The following is a 19,369-nucleotide window of genomic DNA, read 5'->3' as shown; positions in this document are numbered from 1 at the left end:
GACCCAGGAGAGGGATTTGAGGGCTACTCAGGGGCAAGGCCAAGGGTTGAGAGCCTGGCAGGTCCAGGCTCTGGGGCAGCTGCAGGCAGTGGGGGCAGAGGGGTGCAATCTTGCTCATCTGCAGATACTGAGGTGTGGGAGGGCAAGAGCATCCACCCCACTGATGTATTTATTTTAATTTTTTTAGAGACAGGATCTAGCTCTGTTGCCTAGGGTAGAGTACAGCGGTACCATCATAGCTCACTCCAGCCTTGAGCTCCTGAGCTCAATTGATCCTCCTAGAAATTTTCTGGGATTATAGGCATGAGCCATTATGTCTGGCTTCCAATGGTGTATTTATTTATTTATTTGAGACAGAGTCTCACTATGTCACCCTCGGTAGAGCGCTGTGGTGTCACAGCTCACAGTAACCTCAAACTCTTGGGCTGAAGTGATTCTCTTGCCTCATCCTCCCAAGTAGCTGGGACTATAGGCATTGGCCACAATACCCGGCTATTTTTCTGTTGCAGTTGTCATTGTTGCTTTAGCTGACCTGGGCCGGATTTGAATGTGCCAGCCTCAGTGTATGTGGCCAGTGCCCTACCCACTGAGCTACGGGCACTGTCCAGCCCCTGTTGTGAAAACAAACATGTACATGGCCCATATATACACAAATCCACATTCACATGCAAGAATTCCTGTATACACACACACTCACAATTGTTGTATACCTACAATGTGTGTCAACAAACAACTACCCCCAGTCCCAAGGACACACTCAGGTCCACATTTCCTCTACAGGTGTGCAGATTTCTAGGAACATGTATCCTCAAAAAAGTGTGTGATTGTACCCAGGCAGTGGGGATATGCACACAGTTCTTTGAATGGACACCTGGAGTAATTAGCCAGTCTCATGGAGACACGCTTGGCTTTGCACTCTTGTGTGTATATGCATACACGCGCACACACAGCCCACCAACCCACATGCACAGACATGCAGTCTTGGTACCTTGGTGCTGGGGCTCTGGGGCCCTGGGGAGGCTGGAGGACTGCCAGGAGGAGGGTCCTTAGTTCTAGGACTCAATGGGGGGGATGCCAGGGACAGACTGAGGGGAGATGCAGAGCCCGAGGTGGAGTGGCCACCCTGGCCCCTGATCTCACTATAGGGATCTATAGTCCCTTCACTAACCAGGAGGCTCACCTAGAGGTGGGTGATGATGGATCCCCAGGACTCCCACCAGAGGATGAGCCTTTCTCTCGGGACAGCTTCCTGAGGGTGGATGCAGGGGATGAGGCGGTGGCAGAAGCAACTGCCCCCAATATCTGCCCACATCACCCTACACATGCCCTAAGACTCACGCACTGAGGCGCTTAGTGAGGCTGATCCGCTGCTGGACACGTGGAGAGCTGGGGCAGGAGGCAGCTGGAGGCTCAATGACACGGGAGACTCGGTAGCTAAAGGGTGGAAGTGGGAATGAGGGTGGGTAAGGAGATGAAGAGATTAGGGTGAGAATCAGTTGGGAGGTGTATTTTAGTTGTAAGTAGGGAACAGTCAGGGGTAGAGCCCTAATGTCAGGGTCAAGGTAGTATATGAGGGTTGTTGAGCCATTGAGTTTTTGGGGGGTGAGACAGAATGGCTAGACAGCAGGTCATACAGGGATTTGAGGTGGGGAGAGAGATAGGAATACAATCAGGTCAAGGTGAAAGTTCAGGGTCAAATTGGGATCAGGTCACCTTTGGGGTCAATAGTTAGAACAAAAGGAAACAATTGGGCTGGTTGAGGTACATGGAGAAATAAACATCAAAGTTGGATTCAGTGACTCGGAACTTAGGGTCAATGGTTGGGATCAGAAAGCCAGATGAGGGGTCACAAATGGGGTCTGGGTAAGACAGAATCAAAGATGAGGAAGAGAACAGATGGGACAGTTGAGTGGAATACCCAGCTAATCAAAGCCAGAAAGTCGGGCGGCCCCTGTGGCTCAAAGGAGTAGGGCACTGGCCCCATATGCCGGAGGTGGCAGGTTCAAACCCAGCCCTGGCCATAAACAGAAAAAAAAAAAAAAAAAAAACCCAGCCAGAAATCACATGCAGTCAAAGTTGGAGGTTACAGGTCAACTGGGCCCTTGATTGGGCTAGAGCTAATGCAAAGTCACAAATTGAGGGGGAGGAAAGCAGGACTCAGTAGAGGGTCCTGAGAAAAACTGGAGATGAGCATGGGATGAGTAAACCCAGTATGTGACTGAGGGTCAGCTGGAATGAGGCTGGGCCGGTCACAGGGGTGTTACCTCTGCTCCTCACTGAGCTGGTGCTGGGCATGCAGGGCGGCCAGGATGGTCGGGCAGGGACTCAAGCTGTAGCTGCGACAGCGCCTCTGCAGCTGCTGGATGCGGGCCAAGATCTCCCACTCCTGGGGGGGTTGCCTCTGAGATCCTGCCCCTGCCCTTTCCCCCCTCAAACCCCTCCACCCTAGAGCACCCACTCACCTTTCTCCTCTTCTCAAAGTTAATAAGATCCCCCTGGAGGCAAAGTTTGTCTGAACTACAGCTTCTAGTATCAAGGGTTAAGGGTCAAGGTCAGGGGTTGGGATGTGGGGAGCCCAGTGTGCTGGGGGCAAGTGGAGCTGAGGTCAGGAGTCAAGGGTCAGGGATCAGACCTCTAACATGTCCGGCAAGGCTGTGTCCAGCATAACCAGGTCCGTGAGGAAGGTGCCAAGGTAGGGGACAGGGCCTGGGGGTGGTTTCTGCAGCCCCCAAAGGTCCGGTCACTGTGTGTCATCATCCTCCACGCCTTACCCTGAGGGTCCCATTTGTTCCATTCCCCAAACCATGTCACTCACTGAGGTTCCTTTGGGGGTGTCCTCCTCTCGGGGTCCCTCACTGGCCTCATCCTGGGGGAAAGAGAAGGGCTGAGCTGGCCTGGGTCACCTTTGGCCCTTTCTCAAGGGAAGATGCCTAGAGACCTGCCATATGCACCCATTAGGCTTTCAGTAATCATAAGCCAGTGGTGATGGCCCAACTAAAAGAGTTGGACCACTCTGGGTGGGAGGGAGACAGGGAAGGAGGAGATAAACAGCATGGGGCGGCCCCATGGGAGCTGGAGTTTGTGGGTGCTGTTCCTGCTGGGCCAGACTTAACACAGGAGAGAACTGTTATACCCACTGGGCATCCTCTGGGAATACCCTGAATTTGTCTTCATATTGTCACTCTGCTGAGTAATTATAAATTCACTGGGCAGTCCTTTGTGTCTCCCCTTTGGAGGTCTGAATACCCCTGGAGCAGGAACTGTGTCTGTCCGACTCATAGTGGAGCATGAATAATGCCCAGCACACAGTAGGGGCTTCAGGCAGAACTCCTTGTTTCTGAGCCCTCATTATTTGAGACATTCCTTCACCAACAAGATGTTTATTAGCCAAGAGCAGTGACTCATGCCTGTAATCTCAGGCCTTTAGGAGCCCGAGGCAGGAGAAGCTTGAGGCCAGGAGTTTAAGACCAGCCTGGGCAACATAGCAAGACCCCATCTCTTAAAAAATGAAAAATATGAGCTCAGGAGTTCAAGACCAGAAAACAGAAAAACTCAAAACAGAAAAACTAACCAGTCATCATGGTGGGTCCCTGTAATCCCAGCTACTTGGGAGGCTGAGGCAAGAGCATATCTTGAGCCCAAGAGTTTGAGGTTGCTATGAGCTATGACACCATGGTGCTATACCAAGAGTGACAGAGTGAGACTCTCTCTAAAAAATAGAGGGTGGCGCCTGTGGTTCAGTGGGTAGGGCGCTGGCCCCATATACCAAGGGTGGTGGGTTCGAACCCAGCCCTGGCCAGCTAAAACAGCAGTGACAACTGCAACAAAAATAGCTGGGTGTTGTGGCAGGTGCCTGTAGTCCCAGCTACTGAGGAGGCTGAGGCAAGAGAATCACCTAAGCTCAAGAGTTGGAGGTTGCTGTGAGCTGTGATGCCACAGCACTTTACCAAGGGTGACAAAGCAAGACTCAAAAATATATATATTAATATTACATATATATATATATATATATATATTTGTATGTGTATATGTATTAGCCTGGCTTGGTGGCACACCAAGCTAATCCTATTAGCTGCTCAGGAGGCTGAAGTAGGAAGATCCCTTGAGTCCAAGAGTTTGAGGCTGCAGTCAGCTATGATTACTACCCTCTAGCCTGGGTGACAGAGCAAGACTCTGTCTTTAAAAGAAATGTTAATATATATATATATATATATATATCTTTAGATCACCTGTTGTATACCACGAGCTATTCTAAGTGCTGGGTAAGTAACAGTGAACAAAAGAGATAAAATTCTAGCCTCATGGTGTGACCAGCAGTGAGGGAGCAATAGCAACAACTAAGGTATACATGTAATATGACAAACAGAGCCATAAGCCTGGAGCCAGAGGGAGGAGTGTGGGGATGATGAGGATGCACGGAGGGACTCTAGGAGGTGGGGGCATTTGGGCAGAGACGTCAAGTTTTGTTTTTGTTTTCAGAGATGAACTCTTGCTCTCTTACCCAGGCTGAAGTGCAGCGGCAGCATCATAACTCAACTGTATCAAACTCCTGGGATCAGGGTATCCTCCTGCCTCAGCCTTCCAAGTAGCTGGGACTATTGAAGCATTCTACCATGAACAACTAATTTTCCTTTTTAATTTTTTTTCTTTCTTTCTTTCTTTCTTTCTTTCTTTCTTTTTTAGCGATAGGGGTCTCACTGTGTTGTCCAAGGTCATCTTGGACTCCTGGTCTCAAATGATCCTCCTGCTTCAGTCTCCCAAAGTGCTAGGGTTACATGCATGAGCCACTGCACCCAGCCACCTGCGGGAGTTCAGTGATCAAGTTGCATACACAGCTTGAGGAGTGGGGAGCTCCTCCTCCACAGCTTGAGGAGTTCTAGGGGAAGGGAATAGCCTCCTTTCCTCCTCCCTTCCAGCTATTCTGCATTTAGGTTAAGAACCAGAACCTGATTGCAATTAGAACCGACTCTTGCCTATTTATAGCCAGACTTGCTGGCACACAGTTTTTAGTTTTGCTTATCAAGGTATAAGCCCCCAGCACAAATTTCTTTTTTTGTCCACTGTGTGCTATGATTCTGGCCTTAAGTAACCTTTTCCTTGTGACTTCTTGTGTTTTGTTGAATGAATAAATAAGGCAGCACTGCGAACTATAATGCAGGAAGAAGAGGAAATTAAAACGTGAGGCTGTCCACGGACAAGGGAAAGGTTATTGCTGAGGTGGAGAGAAAGGACACTGAATGTTTTGACACCAACAAGGCGATTCTCCCTGCCTGGCCCCAAGTCCCCTCTTCCTAGATCTGGAATCTGCTGGGTCTGCATTTGTCTATACCTGGGAAAGAATCTCTCTGCTGCTGAGGTGGTTGTTCTCATCTGAAAAAATCTGGGAAAGTTTCCTGAAAGTGGACAACGGTTCCCTATGGGTGGAGTGGGAGAGATAGTAGAAGAGAGTGTCAGGGGTCAGCAGCTGAGAGGGTCAGAGATGCTGGGGTGGCATGGGGGAGGAGATCCAGGCCGGCTCACCGGCTCACGGCCCCCCAGCTGCGCTTGAGCCGGTAGATGGGGTTAGACTGCAGGGCGGACAGGATGGCTCGTAAGGAGGAGAAGTTCCGCAGCTCTCTGCAGCGCTAGGCGGACAGAGGGGCGCTGGTCAGACCTCGTTTCTGGCCTTTGATCCCATGACTTGGGATGCCAGGACAGACACTGATGTCACCTCACATCTGACAAGCTACGGAGGATTCTCCCTCCTCCCTTGGGTGTCCTCTCCTCTCTTCCTCGGGCCCCAGCTGCCCCTCCAGCCCCTAACTCGACTTTGGCTTCTCCCGTACCGACCAGCTTCTTACTTCTCCCAGGCTTGCCCACAGCATCTGTCCCAGACCCAGAGCGCTCCTCCCTGAACCCAAGTTACCCAGGTGTCAATTTTCTACCCTGTTCCCCTCCTACTCCTGGTCGCGCTTCCATTCTCCCTCTGGAGCCCCCACTTCTTCCTCTTCTTCCAGCTCTGAGGCTCCTGCCCTTCTCTCCCCAGTCTCTTTCGGCTCCAGCCCCAGGTCCTTTCCCTTAGACACCTCCCCCTAGTCCTACCCACCTCTTTTTCCTGGCCCAGTCCCTCCGCCTTCTGTCTACCCAGTGCCTCACAGCGGGGGGCAAGGCTCCGCTCGAGTCGAGGCCCCGCCCCTCAATGCACCTGGGCAATGCGGATCCACTTTTCCAGCCGCTGCGCCCTCTGCGGGGCGGCCAGGCCTGGCTCCCCAAGCACGGAACCCAGCACACAGCCAATGACCTTGTTGAACTGGGCTACCGTGGCGCGCACAGTGGGGGAGACGCCGGCGGCCCCAGGCCGATCTCTCTGGGACCACACGGAGCCCAGGCACTCACAGGGCCTCACCCGCGAAAAGAGCTCCTGGAACAGGGATTGGGTTAATAGAATTGGTGCCCAGTGTGACCTGCCCTCAACCCATTGCACCATATCCTGCCCCAGGCCCGGATCCTCACCACGTCCAAAAGGGTCAGCTGCTCAGCCACCTCATCTACGCTGAAGTCCAGGAGCTCAGGACCATCCTGCACAAGGCCTTCCTCTTCCTCCAGGAAGCCCTCTTGGGAGGCTGGGCCAGAGCTTTGGGCAGCTCTAGGAGGTCCTAGGGGTGAAAAAACTCTCAAGTTTGAATCCAAGACTGGCTGTCTGACCTTGGGCTAGTCTCTTCCGGCCTCTGAGCCTCACTTCCCTGTAAAACAAAGATTTCCCTGGGTGTTTTTGTTTTATTTGTTTATTTATTTATTTTTAGAGACAGAGTCTCACACAACTCACAGCAACCTACAACTCCAGGTCTTAGGTGATTCTCTTCCCTCAGCCTCCCGAGTACCTGGGATTACAGGTGCCCGCCACAACGCCCAGCTATTTTTTGTTGCAGTTTGGCCGAGGCGGATTTGAACCCACCCCCTTAGTATATGGGGCCAGCGCCTACTCACTGAGCCACAGGCACCGCCCACTCTCTCTCTCTCTTTTTTTCTTTGAGACAGAGCCTCACTTTGTCACCCTCAGTAGAGGGCCATGGTGTCATAGCAACCTCAAACTCTTGGGCTCAAGCAATCCTCTTGCTTTAGCATCCCAAGTAACTGGGAGCACAGTTGTCAGCCCAGCTATTTTTAGAGATGAGGTCTACTAGCTCAGGCTGGTCTTGAGCTCCTCAGTTCAGGCAATCCACCTGCCTTGGCTTCCCAGAGTGCTAGGAGTACAGGCGTGAGCCACTGCGCCTGGCCTTGGCCTGGCTAATTTTTTCAATTTTTAGTAGAATTGGGGTCTCACTCTAGCTCAGGCTTGTTTCAAACTCTTGACCTCAGGGATTTTTCCCACCTTGGTCTCCTAGAGTGCTAGGATTACAAGCTTGTGTCACCACACCTGGCCAACTAGATATATTTTAATATTAAGTATTGATGATTTTGGCTCGGCGCCTATGGCTCAAGTGGCTAAAGCCCCAGACATGTACACCCAAGGTGGCAGGTTCAAATCCAGCCCAGGCCCGCCAAACAACAATGATGGCTGCAACCAAAAACTGGCCAGGCGTTGTGGCGGGTGCCTGTAGTCCCAGCTACTTGGGAGGCTGAGGCAGGAGACTTGCTTGAGCCCAGGAGTTGGAGGTTGCTGTGAGCTGTGATGCCATGGCACTCTACCCAGGGGGACAGCTTGAGGCTCTGTCTCAAAAAAAAAAAAGTATTGATGATTTCATTGGAAATAATTATGGCCATGAAGGTTATGTTAAAAAATATCCTTGTCAAATCCTTGTCCGAGGTGCATACCCAAAACATTTATGTATGAAATGACATAAGTCTGAGATTGTTTTATTTTATTAATTTTTTGAGACAGTCTCACTTTGTCACCCTTGGTAGTGTGCCGTGGTGTCATAGCTCACAGCAACCTCAAACTCTTAGGTTCAATCAATCCTTTTGCCTCAGCCTCTCTAGTAGCTGGGACTACAGGTGCCTGGCTTTTTATAGAGACTGGGTCTCAATTTTGCTCCGGCTGGTCTTGAACTCCTGAATTCAGGCAATCCATAGGAATCAACCTCCCCGAGTGCTAGGATTACAAGCATTGTGCCACTGAGCCTGGCCCTTGAGATTTGTTTTAAATTTATCCTGGGCCAGGCATGGTGGCTCAGACCTGGGAGGCTCAGGTGGGAAGATTGCTCTGAGCTCACAGGTTTGAGACCAGCCTGAGCCAGAGCAGGACCCCTTCTCTAAAAATAGCCAGATGTTGTGGCAGACGCCTATAGTCCCAGCAACTTGGGAGGCTGAGGCAAGAGAATCACTTGAGCCCAAGAGTTGGAGGTTGCTGTGAGCTATGATGCATGGCACTCTACCGAGGGTGACAAAGTGAGATTCTGTTTAAAAAAAAAAAAATTATCCTAAACCAGCTAGACTTGGTGGCTTACACCTGTAATTCTAGCACACTGAGAGGCTGAGGTGGAAGGATTTCCTAGACTCAGGAATTCCAGACTGTCTGAGCAAAGGCGAGACCCTGTCTCTACTAAAATTAGAAGGAATTAGTTGGGCATTGTGGTGGACACCTAGATTTCCAGCTGCTCTGGAGGCTGAGGCAGGAGGATTACCCAAACTCAGGAATTTGAGGCTGCTGTGTGGTAGGCTGATGCCAGGGCACTCTAGGCTGGGCAACAGAATAAGATTCTGTCTCTAAATAAATAAATAAATGAACAAATAAAAAAAAAATCAAATCATCCTGAACATTTTTCCTTGTCAAATTAATCATTGTTAAAGATGGGTAACAGGTGTTTGTGTGTTCTTTATACCATTCTCTCTACTTTTGTATACATCTGAATTTTTCTATAGGGAAAAGTAAACCCAAACCAAAGATGTTAAAATGAAGTAGCTGGCAAGGGGGTGTACACCTACAGCCCCAGCTACTTGGGAGGCTGAGATAAGAGAATCACTTGAGCCCAGGAGTTTGAGGCTATAGTGAGCTGTGATCTGGCCACTGTGCTCTAGCCTGGGTGACAGAGCTAGATCCCCTCTCAAAATAAAATACATATGGCAAACATGGTGGCTCATGTCTGTAATCCTAGCACTCTGGGAAGTTGAGGTAGGTGGATTGCTTGGACTCAGGAGTTCAAGGTCAGCCGGAGCAAGAGCAAAACCCCACCCATCTCTACTAAAAATAGAAAAAGCTAGGGGTGGCGTCTGTGGCTCAAAGGAGTAGGGTGCTGGCTCCATATACTGGAGGTGGTGGGTTCAAACCTGGCCCTGGCCAAAAACTGCAAAAAAAAAAAAAAAAAAGAAGAAGGAAAGAAAAAGCTAGCTGAATGTCATTGCTGGCACCTGTAGTCTCAATCTACTCAGGAGGCTGAGGCAAGAGGATTGCTTGAGCCCAAGAGTTTGAGGTTGTATGATGCCATGGCACTCTACCCAGGGAGACAGAGTGAGACTATGTTTCAAACAAACAAACAAACAAATAAGTACAGAGTGTGTCACAGAGCCTGGTACAGAGTAGGTGTTGAATAAATGTTCATTTTCCCCCCTGCCCACAGGGAGGGTAGGGCAGCACTTTTCATAAAATATTCTGCAATGGTGGAAATGTCTCTATCTCTATTGCCCAGTGTGGCTATTGAGCACTTGAAATGTGGTTAGGGGGACTGAAGACCTGAATTTCTATAATATTTTTATTTAATTTAAATTAATTTTTTTTTTGCAGTTTTTTGGCCCGGGCTGGGTTTGAACCCACCACCTCCGGTATATGGGGCCGGTGCCCCACTCCTTTGAGCCACAGGCACCACCTCTAATTTAAATTAATCTTAATAGCCACAGGAGCTAGTGGCTACCACATTGGACTATGAAGCTCTAATGATTTGGAATTAACTGGTGAAACCAAGAAGGCAGGAGAAGCCACTGGAGTGAACAGGAGAGAAGAAAGGGGGATAAAAACATGTAAATAACTGAGACTTTGTCACCAGGGATAGAGAAGTGGCTGCTACTTTGTAAAGCAGAGGGGAATGTAGTCACTTTAATCTGAGGATTAAAGGATAAGGATTAGGGATGAGATGCTTTTGTGATCTGGATCAGATCAAACACAGATGGGTGAAACATGATACTTTATAAGCAGGATACAATCATTCAATTGGCTAATCCATGTTGTTCCTGCCTCTGGAGACAGCTGGGGACAAGACTGACATGCTCCTCTTCTCATGTATTTACAGTCTATGGAGATGAGCAAAAGCCAGGAATCAAGGGAAGAGAAGTCATCAGTGCTATGAAGAAAAATAAGACAGGCTGGACAACATAGTGTTGGAAGAGGTCAGAGAAAACCTCCCCAAGGAGATGACATTTGAACAAAGACATGAATGGGATAGTGGATATTTTTTCCTTACCCCAAAAGCAGTATGTGACAGGGTTGGCAAACTTTTTCTACAAGAGCTGGATAGTTTTCCAGACATACTTTACAAGAAAATGTCTGTACCACTTCTCGTACACATTTTCTAAAATCATATTTTAGGGATGAGGTCTTGCTCTGTCACGTAGGCTGGAGTGCAGTGGCACCATCATAGCTCACTACAGCCTCAAAAGTAGCTAGGACTCCAAGTGAGAGCCACCAGAGCTAGCCACTTCTTGTATACATTTTAAGTAGTAGATACCTAATATGTAAAATTCAGTGATAACAATGATGAAAATACTATTTGCCAAACACTCATTGTTTGTTTACTGATCATGTTTCCTAGGGAATGGGAAACCTCTGTCCATTGTTATGTGCCCAGAACCTGTAGCTGAATATTTGTTGAATCAACAAAGAACCCTGCAAGGTAACCTGAAGCTAAAGAAACTTCAGAGAGGTTAAGTGATTTATCAAAGGTCATACAGTCAAATTGCAGTACTGCAATTTCAACCCAGATCCCTGTAGCAAGTGGTAATGGGATAATTTGTGGCACGAAACACAGGACATTCTGGCCCAATAGAGTAGTATCTTTGTAGTTAGGGAGAGGTAGGGAAATACTTGACAAATTCTTATCCTTCAATAGTCTTCAGACAAAGAATTACCCATTTTACAGGTGGGAAAACTGAGGCTTAGAGTTATAAAAATCTTGTCTGAGAGTAGAGAGAAAGCCCATGGGGGAGGGAGCATGTAGGAAAAGCCTTCTCAGAGGGCTACCAGTGTTGCAAACTCCTTACCTGCCCACACTGGGAGCTGCTCATCTTCCTGCTCTTGTTCAGCCTCCTCCAAAAAGTCTTCCAGAAGCTTCTCTGCCTCTTGGGCTTCAGCACCCCCTGGGGCTGCCCAGCCCAGAAAGGTTCGGACACTGCTCAGGTCAGAGTGAGCAGGTGGGTCTCGGAAATCCAGAGGGTGGTCACGTAGCCAGGAGCCCAGAACAGACACCACAGCCCTGGGCAGAGTGGCAGGGCCTCAGAGCCCTGCCTAGAATGGGGGACCTGGGAACTGACTCTTTCATTACTTGACCTGCAACTCTCAAGTTATTCAACCCTCTAGCCCTCAGGACTGACCACTGACATTTGACCTCTAGGATCCCTCCACTCTCCCACCCCAATGGGGGAGACCAACCTCAGGTTCTTGTTGAAGCTTAGATCTAGTCCCTCTGTTTTCTGGATCTGTACCCTGCAAAGAGGTGCCCCCTCATCAGGTGAAGAAGTGGGCGTTGGGGGATAGAGAGGGATTAGGAGAAAGGCTTAGGGGCAAGGGGATATTTTCTGGTTCCAAGCCTGAAATAATGGGAGGGAGCCCAGGTGGAGTCTAGGGTGGGAACATGGAAGTTTAGGGTCAGTACTGACCCAGGAGGTGGGGGAGGTGGTGTTGGTGGCAGCAGAAAGCCCAGCACCTGGGCGGTGGGCACAAAGGCCTGGTGGGTGGCCAGGAAGGCTGGCATGAAGCTTGGGTCCTGCTCAGGGTCTCCAGACACCAACTCTCCTACCAGCCTCTCCAGCCGCGCTGCCCTCAGTGTCCTCACCTTGCTGGTGCGATAGTGGAGGAAGGTGTCCGCAGTGAGGGTGGTGGTCTGTGTGTATGGGGGTGGAATGGTGGCTGTGAGCTGCCCCCAGCACCTCTACTCCAGCCATGTCCAGCACTGGCACCATGATTTCTTTTTTTTTTTTTCAGTTTTGGCCAGGGCTGGGTTTGAACCCACCACCTTCAGCATATGGGGCTGGTGCCCTACTCCTTTGAGCCACAGGTGCCACCCACGCTGGCACTATTCTTGCATGGGAGTCCTCTAAATCCTGACTGAAGTTTTTATTTCCTCTGCCCACAAATAACTCTGGCAACCTACCCTGGAAAACTTTGTCCTCCCCAGGTTCTGCTCTGTGCCCTCCCTTCACTTGGCCAACCCCCACACTGAGGCTGCTCTCAGCCTTCCAGGTCGCGCTTCACTGGCCGACCGGGCCCTGCCCTCTGCGTCACCTACACTCACCTGGCTGATTTTTTTTTTTTTTTTTTGAGATGGAGCCTCAAGCTATCCCCCTGGGTAGAGTGCCATGGCATCACAGCTCACAGCAACCTCCAACTCCTGGGCTCAAGCGAGTCTCCTGCCTCCGCCTCCTAAGTAGCTGGGACCACAGGTGCCAGACACAACGCCCGGCCATTTTTTTTTTTTTTTTTTGGTTGCAGCCATCATTGTTGTTTGGCGGGCCCGGGCTGGGGATTCGAACCCGCCACCTTAGGTGTATGTGGCTGGTGCCTTAGCTGCTTGAGCCACAGGCTCCGAGCCCACCTGGCTGATTCTAAACCCCACTCCTAACTTATAACTCCAGTCCACTAAACCTGGCTTTCTCTGTCCTGCCTCCAGCTCTGCCCTTGCCTGGTTGTCTTGGGAACTGTGCAGCCATCGCGGGGCCCCACCCCATTCTCTAGATCTACTCCACTTACCTGGCCACCCCCAGGTCCCATTCTACCCTCACCTGGTCGCCTCTGCGTCCCGCCCTTCGTGGGGCCCCCTGCGCCTGGCGGCCCTAGCTTGGTTGTCCAGCTCTGCCTTCACTTGCCTTTAGCCTCACCCTAGCCAGGGTGCCTCCCAACCCTGGCTGCCCTCCAACCCCTTCCTCACCTGGCTGCCCCCAGGTCCCTCTCCTGGGTTTGAGCGCTGACTGCGCTGCCGCCGCAGGGAGACACTGTACACCGCACCGTCCTCGGTCTCCTCGCCCCAGTCCTGCAGTGGCGCCTGGAGGTGGAGGCAGGCTCAGGGGCCACGCGGGGAGAAGTCCTGGGCTCTCAAATCCTTATAAGCCCTCGTGGGCTCTGGCCGTTACTTCCAGCTCCATCCCGCGCCCCCTTCCCATCCAAGACTGAAACTCAGGTCTCAGGCCTGGGTCCCAGGCTAGTCCCTTCCTCAGGCCAGGTACCCTCGTCCCAGGTCCTGAGGAGATGGGGTGGCATTTGGGGATGTCCTAAGGTCTAGTCTCATGGAATATGTCACTGGTCCCTCCCCCAGACATGCTCAGAGACCCCGGCCCCCATCCCTAAGAAGAACCAGCCTCTTCATTGTGTCAATAGCCGTGGGTCCCCAGGAGGTGACTCCAAGGGCAGGGTCCCGCGGAGTTCCTGGACCTGGGTTCACCAGGGATGTCCAGGGTGTTAGGAACCCCTGCTCCCTTACCAGGGCGAGTTCCTTGCCTGCTGTGCGCTCCATGGCACGCACCCGTTCCTTTCTGTGGCGCCGCTGAGTGAGGCGGAAGAGCCGGCGGGTGGCGGGCAGTGGCCAGGTGGTAGGGCTGGCGGGGCGGGGCGGGACGGGGCAGGACTGACCGGGCCCACGGCTTTCTGATACCTCCCGTCCGACCCCAGCGCCCAGGCCAACCCGAGAGCGCTCTGGGCTCTCCCAACAGGTGACTATCAATCCGACCCCAGGGGAGGGGTCTGTTCTTTAGCCGCCCCCCCCCTTCCAATAGGAAGCTAGTGTGTGTAGCTAAGTGGAGGAAGGTCTTCGTTCCTGGTGGAAAGTCCTCTGTCCTCAGGTAGGAAGGGCTAGCCTGCCCCAAGTGTAGGGGTATCTCTCATTCCTCTGGAGGGAAAGGAAGGGGGAACTGTGTCACCATTTGATGGGAGTCCTCACGTCCCAGATTGGAGCCTTGGGTTTTGAGGGATAGCTCTCTCTTGGGCAGTACAGGGTTAAGAAGAGGCGAATACCCAGGGGACTGGTGGGCGACCTTTATTGAGCGATTCCGAGGCCAGCGTGGACTGGCTGGGAGATTTACTGTGGGAACGTCCGGCCTGGCCCCCTCTCTCCTCCGGCGCTGCCGGTCTGCTCTGCTCCAGGTTCAGGCTGCGTTCAGCCCATGAGGGGCCCCGTGGGGGCCACGCTGGGCCCAAAGGGGATGGGGACTCCCAAGGGGGCCTCCAGGTGCCAGGTGAGCGCCAGGGTGAGTCTAGGACCTTCGCGTGCGACTGCGTTTCTTGATTCGGCTTTCAATTAGTTTCTGGGAACGGATCTTGAGTGCTGCACGGTTCACCACCTCGCTGTCCTCATCCTCACTTTCTTCTTCATCTACTGGAAACATGAGGGGGTGGGGATGATGGGCAGGATGTTGGGATACAGGTCCCCATCCCTGGGTCGGATTTCTCTTCTTAGCCTTTATCCCCCAGCCCTCTTGCCCTGAACCAGGTATCAGACCACCCACTGCTCCACTGCCTGGGGCCCCAACCCCCCACCCCCCCATACTGACCAAAGAATTTGTCCTTGGCGCTGACAAGGGGCAGAGCAATGCGGGTGTTGTACTGGGGCAGCTTTCCCTCTAAGGTGGCATAGAACTAGATGAGGGGGGCAGAAGAGTGTGGGAGGGGCAGAGGCCACAAAGAAGTTCCATTCTCCCTCCTCCCCACCCCATTCAGAGATGTCCCCTGACTCCCAAGAGAGACTACTGCCCACGCCTATCCTTCCTTCTCAGCTCTCCCCTCCTGACTCAGGCCCATCTGTAGTCTCTGAGGCCCTGTCAGGCCTCTTGAGACCAAGCCCTGATCCCCCAGCTGCAACCTCTGGTTTTCCAGGTGCTGCCCACAGCTCTTCTGGCTTCTCTCCCTCCCTTGTGTCTCAGGTTTACCCTCAAACTTCACCCATTGTCCTTAAGGCTCCTTTCTGGCTCATCAGCCTCCATCTTGGCCTCCCAAAGGTTGTTGCCTCCACCTCACTGGTTTTTCCACTTGTCCACACCCTCAGCCCCACTCCCTGGCCTCTAGCTGCAGGAGCACCTCTCGGTCTGCAATGTGGCGCAGCATCTCCGGCACATCCTGGCTCTGGAGCTGCCCCTGCAGTGCCAGCAGCTTTTCCTCCACCAGGCCTAGCAGGTTCGGCAGATAGTCACCTGCCTTGGGATCCACCTCCTTTTCTGCCAAGCTGCTCCGCTCCTGCAGAGACCCAGGTGGGGGTCAGCCCAGAGGGTCAGGGCCTCTGTGGTGCTCCACTCAGGCATAGGGCTTTTTTCTTAGGGGTGGGGCATTTGAGGGCCACCCACAGGTGTAGATGCTAGAATCCAGGTCTGGAACTCTGGAGTCAAGGCATACCTGTGAGGGTGGGACCTCTGAATTCAACAGAGATGTGAAAAGAGTGGGGGGGCTCTCTAGGTAGGGGTTGGGTAGTAACTCCTGAGAGGCCATTGTGGGGATGGTTTTTTTTTTTTTTTTTTTGAGACAGAGCCTCAAGCTGTCCCCCTGGGTAGAGTGCCATGGCATTACAGCTCACAGCAACCTCCAACTCCTGGGCTCAAGCGAGTCTCCTGCCTCCGCCTCCCAAGTAGCTGGGACTACAGGCGCCCGCCACAACGCCTAGCTATTTTTTTTGGTTGCAGCCGTCATTGTTGTTTGGCAGGTCCGGGCTAGGGATTCGAACCCGCCACCTTAGGTGTACGTGGCTGGCACCTTAGCAGGTTGAGCTATAGGCGCCGAGCCAGGGATGGTCTTCTAAAACATGTATCTCTGGGTTTGGCACCTGTAGCTTAATGGCCAGGATGCCAGCCACATACACTGGAGCTGGTGGGTTCAAACCCAGCCTGGGCCTGCCAAATAATGATAACTACAACCAAAAAAAAAAAAGAATAAAAAAACTGGGGGTTGTGGTAGGTGCCTGTAGTCCCAGCTACTGGGAAGGCTGAGGCAAGATAATTGCTTAAGCCTAAGAGTTTGAGGGTGCTGTGAGCTGTGACAGCACAGCACTTTACCGAGGATGACATAGTGAGACTGTCTCAAAAAAAAAAAAAAGTGTCTCTGGCACCATTGCTCAGTGGTTAGGGTGCTGGCCACATACACTGTGGCTGGAGGGTTCAAACCTGGCCCAGGCCTGCTAAAATAACAATGACAATTACAACTGAAAAATAGCCAAGTGTTGTAGCAAGCGCCTGTAGTGCCAGCTACTTGGGAGGCTGAGGCAAGAGAATCGCTTAAGCCTAAGAGTTTGAGGTTGCTGTGAGCTGCAATGCCACTGCACTCTACCAAGGGTGACAAAATGAGACTCTGTCTCAAAAAAAAAATTGTATCTCTGCAGAGAGTAGATAGAAAAGAAGCAGCATGCTGAGGTGCAGGAGCAGCTGGATTGTGCCTTGTGGACTATGCAAAAGCCCTCTAATCCATGACTGGAGTTGGGGTCTCCCAGATTTTGTGTTGGGGCTGGGTGGCCCTCTACCATGGGGAATGGTGCTTCAATCTGGGCAGAGTTTCTGAAATCTTTTTTTTTTTCCTTTTCCTGAGAGAGTCTCACTCTGTTGCCTAGGCTAGAGTGCTAACTCACAACAACCTCAAACTCCTGGGTACAAGTGATCCTCCTGCCTTAGCCTCTGGAATAGCAGGGACTACAGGCACGTGCCACTACACCTGGTTAGTTTTTCTTTTTGCAGTTTTGGCTGGGGCTGGGTTTGAACCCTCTACCCCCGGTATATGGGGCAGGCACCCTACTCCTTGAACCACAGGCACTGCCCTTTTTTTTTTCTTTTTTGAGAGAGTCTCTCACTTTGTCACCCTGGGTAGAGTGCCATGGCATCACAGCTCACAGCAACCTCAAATTCTTGGGCTCAAACGATTCTCTTACCTCAGCCTCCCAAGTAGCTGGACTACAGGCACTCACCACAACACCTGGCTATTCATAGAGACGTGGTCCTGCTCTGGCTCAGGCTGGTCTCCAACCTGTGAGCTCCAGTAATCCTTCGGCCTCCTAGAGTGCTAGGATTACAGAGCATGAGCCAAGGGGAGAGGCTCCCCTGCAGGCGGGGCCACTGATGTCCAGGACTGAGGAGGGCTTGGACTGCCTGGGCAGGCCAGTGTGGCAGGAATCTCCTTTATGTGGCTGTGCCTGTTACGTCTTGCGAGGGTCTGGCGGGGGTTCCTCAGGGCTGAGGCCTACCATGGTCACATGGCTCAGTTTGCTAGCCAGGTGCTCCAGACTCTCCTTGGCAGTTTGCATAGCTCGAAAGGCACGATCCAGCTGCTCCTGTGCCTCAGCATGCCGCTTCTTCTCTGTCTTGAGGCGCTCCTCCATCTCAGATTGCAGCTTCTGTTGGCTGTGGGGAGCAGGGAGGTCACCTGCCTGGGGATGGCTGGTGCGCAATGGACCCCTGCACCCTCCACGTGCCCCTCCTGGGGACTCTAGGGCCTCACCTCACCAGCGCTGCCTCCCCAGAGTACTTGAGGTCTTCAAGTTCCCGTTGCAGCCGCAGCTTCTCTTGTTTCAGCTTTACCAGCGTCTGCTCATTCTCCCTCTTGAGCGTCTCCAACTGTGCGAAGGTGTCTCCCTGGGCCAGGAACCGCCGCACCACGGACTGCAGGCCACCCAGACCCCAGTAAGAGCCAAGGCCTAGGGAGGCAGGAGTACACTCCACCTTCTCTCCCCCCATCCCCCAGCACACAGGAAGGTGGTCTAAGCTAGTGGCTTTTACATAGAGATGTATGTAGACTGTGGGCTGGAGTCAGAGCTGCTTCAGGGTGTGCAGTCCCAGTATGCCATTTTTTGCAGGGCCCTTCCTGGTCTATATAAGGAATTTGAGTCAGCCAAAATCAGCATGTGGGTGCAGCAATGGCGCTGAGCACAACTTCTTTCCAAAATCAAAATGCCAGCAACTTCTGGCAGCAAATTTCACCTAGCCTGCCAGGCCCCACTTCTGGAAAAAGGCTGAGCCTGGGTTTTCCTCAGAGATCAGAGTTCCACACTCCTATGAGTGGAGCTCATAGAAGAACAGGGAGTTGGAGAATACCCAAAGGGGAGAAACCAAGCTATGAGGCAGCATTTGTTGGCAAGATCCAGGCATCAGAGAAGGACATGGCCATCTTAGAATATTTCAAGGAAGAGTATAAAGTTAAGGACCCCATTTGCCCAGATCTGAATATGGTACTAGGTCATCTACCATGTCCCAGGCCATCCTGCAGGTGCTAGAGACAAAGAACAAGAGAACTACCAGTTCTCCTAGAACTGACAAGCCCAGGTATCCTCAAACTATGGCCCATGGGCCACATGAGGCCCGCCTAGGACATTTATCCGACCCGCCGGGTGTTTTTGCCACCGCTGCCTGTCCTGCTTAGCAGCCAACTCATTCCTGGGGCCCGCAGTCTGGCCCTCCAGTGGTCTGAGGGACAGTGAACTGGCCCCCTGTTTAAAAAGTTTGAGGACCCCTGGACAAGCCAAATAAGTTAGCCAGGTGTAAGAACAGAAGGTGAAGGAATGACAGCATATGTAGACAAGTGAGGGTTTTGCTATGAAGGGCAGCAGAAGAGCTAGAAAGAGAGAAAGGATATCTCTGCAGAACGCAGTAGGTTTGTGTGCTTAAGAACTGACCCTGCAGAAAGGGGAGGTTGGGTGAATCTTTTTCTCCACCTTGGGCATGGCTGGGGTGTCAGGGCTGCAGGCAACACTCACATGTGTTTCGGCTGTGCCAGTGGCATCCTTGACCTTGCCAAAGATCACCTCCATTTGGTACATGCTCCATCGTCTTTGTAGCTCCTCCTCCCTGGCATGCTGGGTGTCCTGGGTCGCATCCTCGGACTGTACCAGCAGGTGCTCACGCTGGGTCTGCTTATAGGTTGAAGTCAAGGCCAGGGTCAGCTCAAAGACCGTTAGGGCAGAGGCCGGGGAGGGGTATCTAGACAAGGATATAGGAGGGGTAGAGGTGGCCAGAGGGAAGGGCAAAGGCTTGGAGCCAGGGAAAGGTACCTGGTTTGGGACACAGGACAGGGCCTTGGTACCAGCTAGGTGAGGTGCCAAGTAAAGAGGGCCTTAGGTAACAGCTGGGTAGAGGTAGGGTCACATTTAAGACCAGAGTCCTGGCTCGGCGCCTGTGGCTCAAGCGGCTAAGGCGCCAGCGACATACACCTAAGGTGGCGGGTTCGAATCCCCAACCCAGGCCCACCAAACAACAATGATGGCTGCAACCAAAAAAAAAAAAAAAATGG

At 52.1% G+C, this 19,369-nt stretch overlaps 2 protein-coding genes across 3 annotated transcripts in view; both read right to left on the bottom strand.

The window, feature by feature from the left end:
* RGL3 (ral guanine nucleotide dissociation stimulator like 3) overlaps positions 1–13,634 on the bottom strand; it is a 15,593-nt gene extending 1,959 nt beyond the window's left edge. The window contains exons 1-17 of the mRNA XM_003798028.1: positions 13,602–13,634; positions 13,053–13,166; positions 11,785–12,008; positions 11,558–11,611; positions 11,170–11,381; positions 6,493–6,635; positions 6,185–6,400; positions 5,521–5,624; positions 5,330–5,414; positions 2,816–2,866; positions 2,633–2,719; positions 2,463–2,495; positions 2,265–2,386; positions 1,339–1,434; positions 1,181–1,249; positions 989–1,085; positions 4–79 (exon numbers count right to left, since the gene is read on the bottom strand). Of these exons, the coding sequence (XP_003798076.1) occupies positions 4–79; positions 989–1,085; positions 1,181–1,249; positions 1,339–1,434; positions 2,265–2,386; positions 2,463–2,495; positions 2,633–2,719; positions 2,816–2,866; positions 5,330–5,414; positions 5,521–5,624; positions 6,185–6,400; positions 6,493–6,635; positions 11,170–11,381; positions 11,558–11,611; positions 11,785–12,008; positions 13,053–13,166; positions 13,602–13,634 (1,816 nt within the window). The remainder of the gene's footprint in view (positions 1–3; positions 80–988; positions 1,086–1,180; positions 1,250–1,338; positions 1,435–2,264; positions 2,387–2,462; positions 2,496–2,632; positions 2,720–2,815; positions 2,867–5,329; positions 5,415–5,520; positions 5,625–6,184; positions 6,401–6,492; positions 6,636–11,169; positions 11,382–11,557; positions 11,612–11,784; positions 12,009–13,052; positions 13,167–13,601) is intronic.
* Positions 13,635–14,164: 530 nt separating this feature from the next.
* CCDC151 (coiled-coil domain containing 151) overlaps positions 14,165–19,369 on the bottom strand; it is a 10,307-nt gene continuing 5,102 nt past the window's right edge. Inside the window, exons 8-13 of one of the 2 annotated variants that reach the window (XM_023518064.1) lie at positions 18,837–18,989; positions 17,585–17,745; positions 17,331–17,487; positions 15,191–15,346; positions 14,668–14,752; positions 14,165–14,492 (exon numbers count right to left, since the gene is read on the bottom strand). In XM_023518064.1, the coding sequence (XP_023373832.1) occupies positions 14,371–14,492; positions 14,668–14,752; positions 15,191–15,346; positions 17,331–17,487; positions 17,585–17,745; positions 18,837–18,989 (834 nt within the window). In that variant the 3' untranslated portion in view covers positions 14,165–14,370. The remainder of the gene's footprint in view (positions 14,493–14,667; positions 14,753–15,190; positions 15,347–17,330; positions 17,488–17,584; positions 17,746–18,836; positions 18,990–19,369) is intronic. The other variant, XM_012810171.2, reaches the window with a different exon arrangement.

The sequence above is a fragment of the Otolemur garnettii genome, unplaced genomic scaffold, assembly GCF_000181295.1.
Source record: "Otolemur garnettii isolate 467f Iridium unplaced genomic scaffold, OtoGar3 scaffold00127, whole genome shotgun sequence".
Lineage (NCBI taxonomy): Eukaryota > Metazoa > Chordata > Mammalia > Primates > Galagidae > Otolemur > Otolemur garnettii.
Note: the sequence above shows the minus strand (reverse complement) of the source record. Positions and strands in the feature narration are given on the sequence as shown.